General features: G+C 53.2%; 1 protein-coding gene across 1 annotated transcript in view; it reads right to left on the bottom strand.

The window, feature by feature from the left end:
- The window catches only part of LOC104130294 (purine nucleoside phosphorylase), a 10,682-nt gene that overhangs the window by 989 nt on the left and 9,101 nt on the right, over nucleotides 1–592 (bottom strand). Inside the window, exon 6 of the mRNA XM_009643328.1 lies at nucleotides 290–480. Coding sequence (XP_009641623.1) covers nucleotides 290–480 — 191 coding nt within the window. The remainder of the gene's footprint in view (nucleotides 1–289; nucleotides 481–592) is intronic.

The raw sequence follows: 592 nt of genomic DNA, 5'->3' as shown, positions 1-592 counted from the left end.
TGAAGTCAAGCCATCTGAGCTTGGGAGATGTGTGTTTGGGAAATAAATGCAACATTGTGCTGGGATCCCTGTCCCGGGCAGCCATAAAGCACGCAGAGTCTCTGCAGATCCATCCTATGAGCTGCACTAAGCCACTGCAGAGCTAAGCAGAAATACACAGAGCTCATTTCTCTATGCCCAGGAGACTTCGACGAGAGAGTCAAAGACTGAAGAAAGTCAGCCTTGAGCAGAATTAACTGTTTAATCCATGTGCCCAACCAACCATACCAGCCCAGCCCAGGCAGCTTACCTACAGCATCCGCTCCCAGCGCCTGCAGCATGCGGCACTCGGCGATGGTTTCGTAGCAGGGACCGGCCAGCAGACAGTACACTCCTTCTCGGGTGAAGCTCAGGAAGCCCAGCTCCTGTGCGCTCTCCATCGCCAGGCTGAGCAGGTCTTGTTCATAAGCATCTGACATGCAGGGAAACCTCACGCCAAACCTGCAAGGCAGTAAGGGGCAGAGGCACGCTGATATTGCTAGGGCTACCTTCCCTCCATCAGTTCAGTGATGCTCACCCTTGGGAGAAAAGGGAAATGCTAATCTCTCATCAT

This window comes from Egretta garzetta, unplaced genomic scaffold, assembly GCF_000687185.1.
Source record: "Egretta garzetta isolate BGI_Z169 unplaced genomic scaffold, ASM68718v1 scaffold27, whole genome shotgun sequence".
Lineage (NCBI taxonomy): Eukaryota > Metazoa > Chordata > Aves > Pelecaniformes > Ardeidae > Egretta > Egretta garzetta.
The sequence above is the reverse complement of the archived record's forward strand: the minus strand, read 5'-3'. Positions and strand labels throughout refer to the sequence as shown.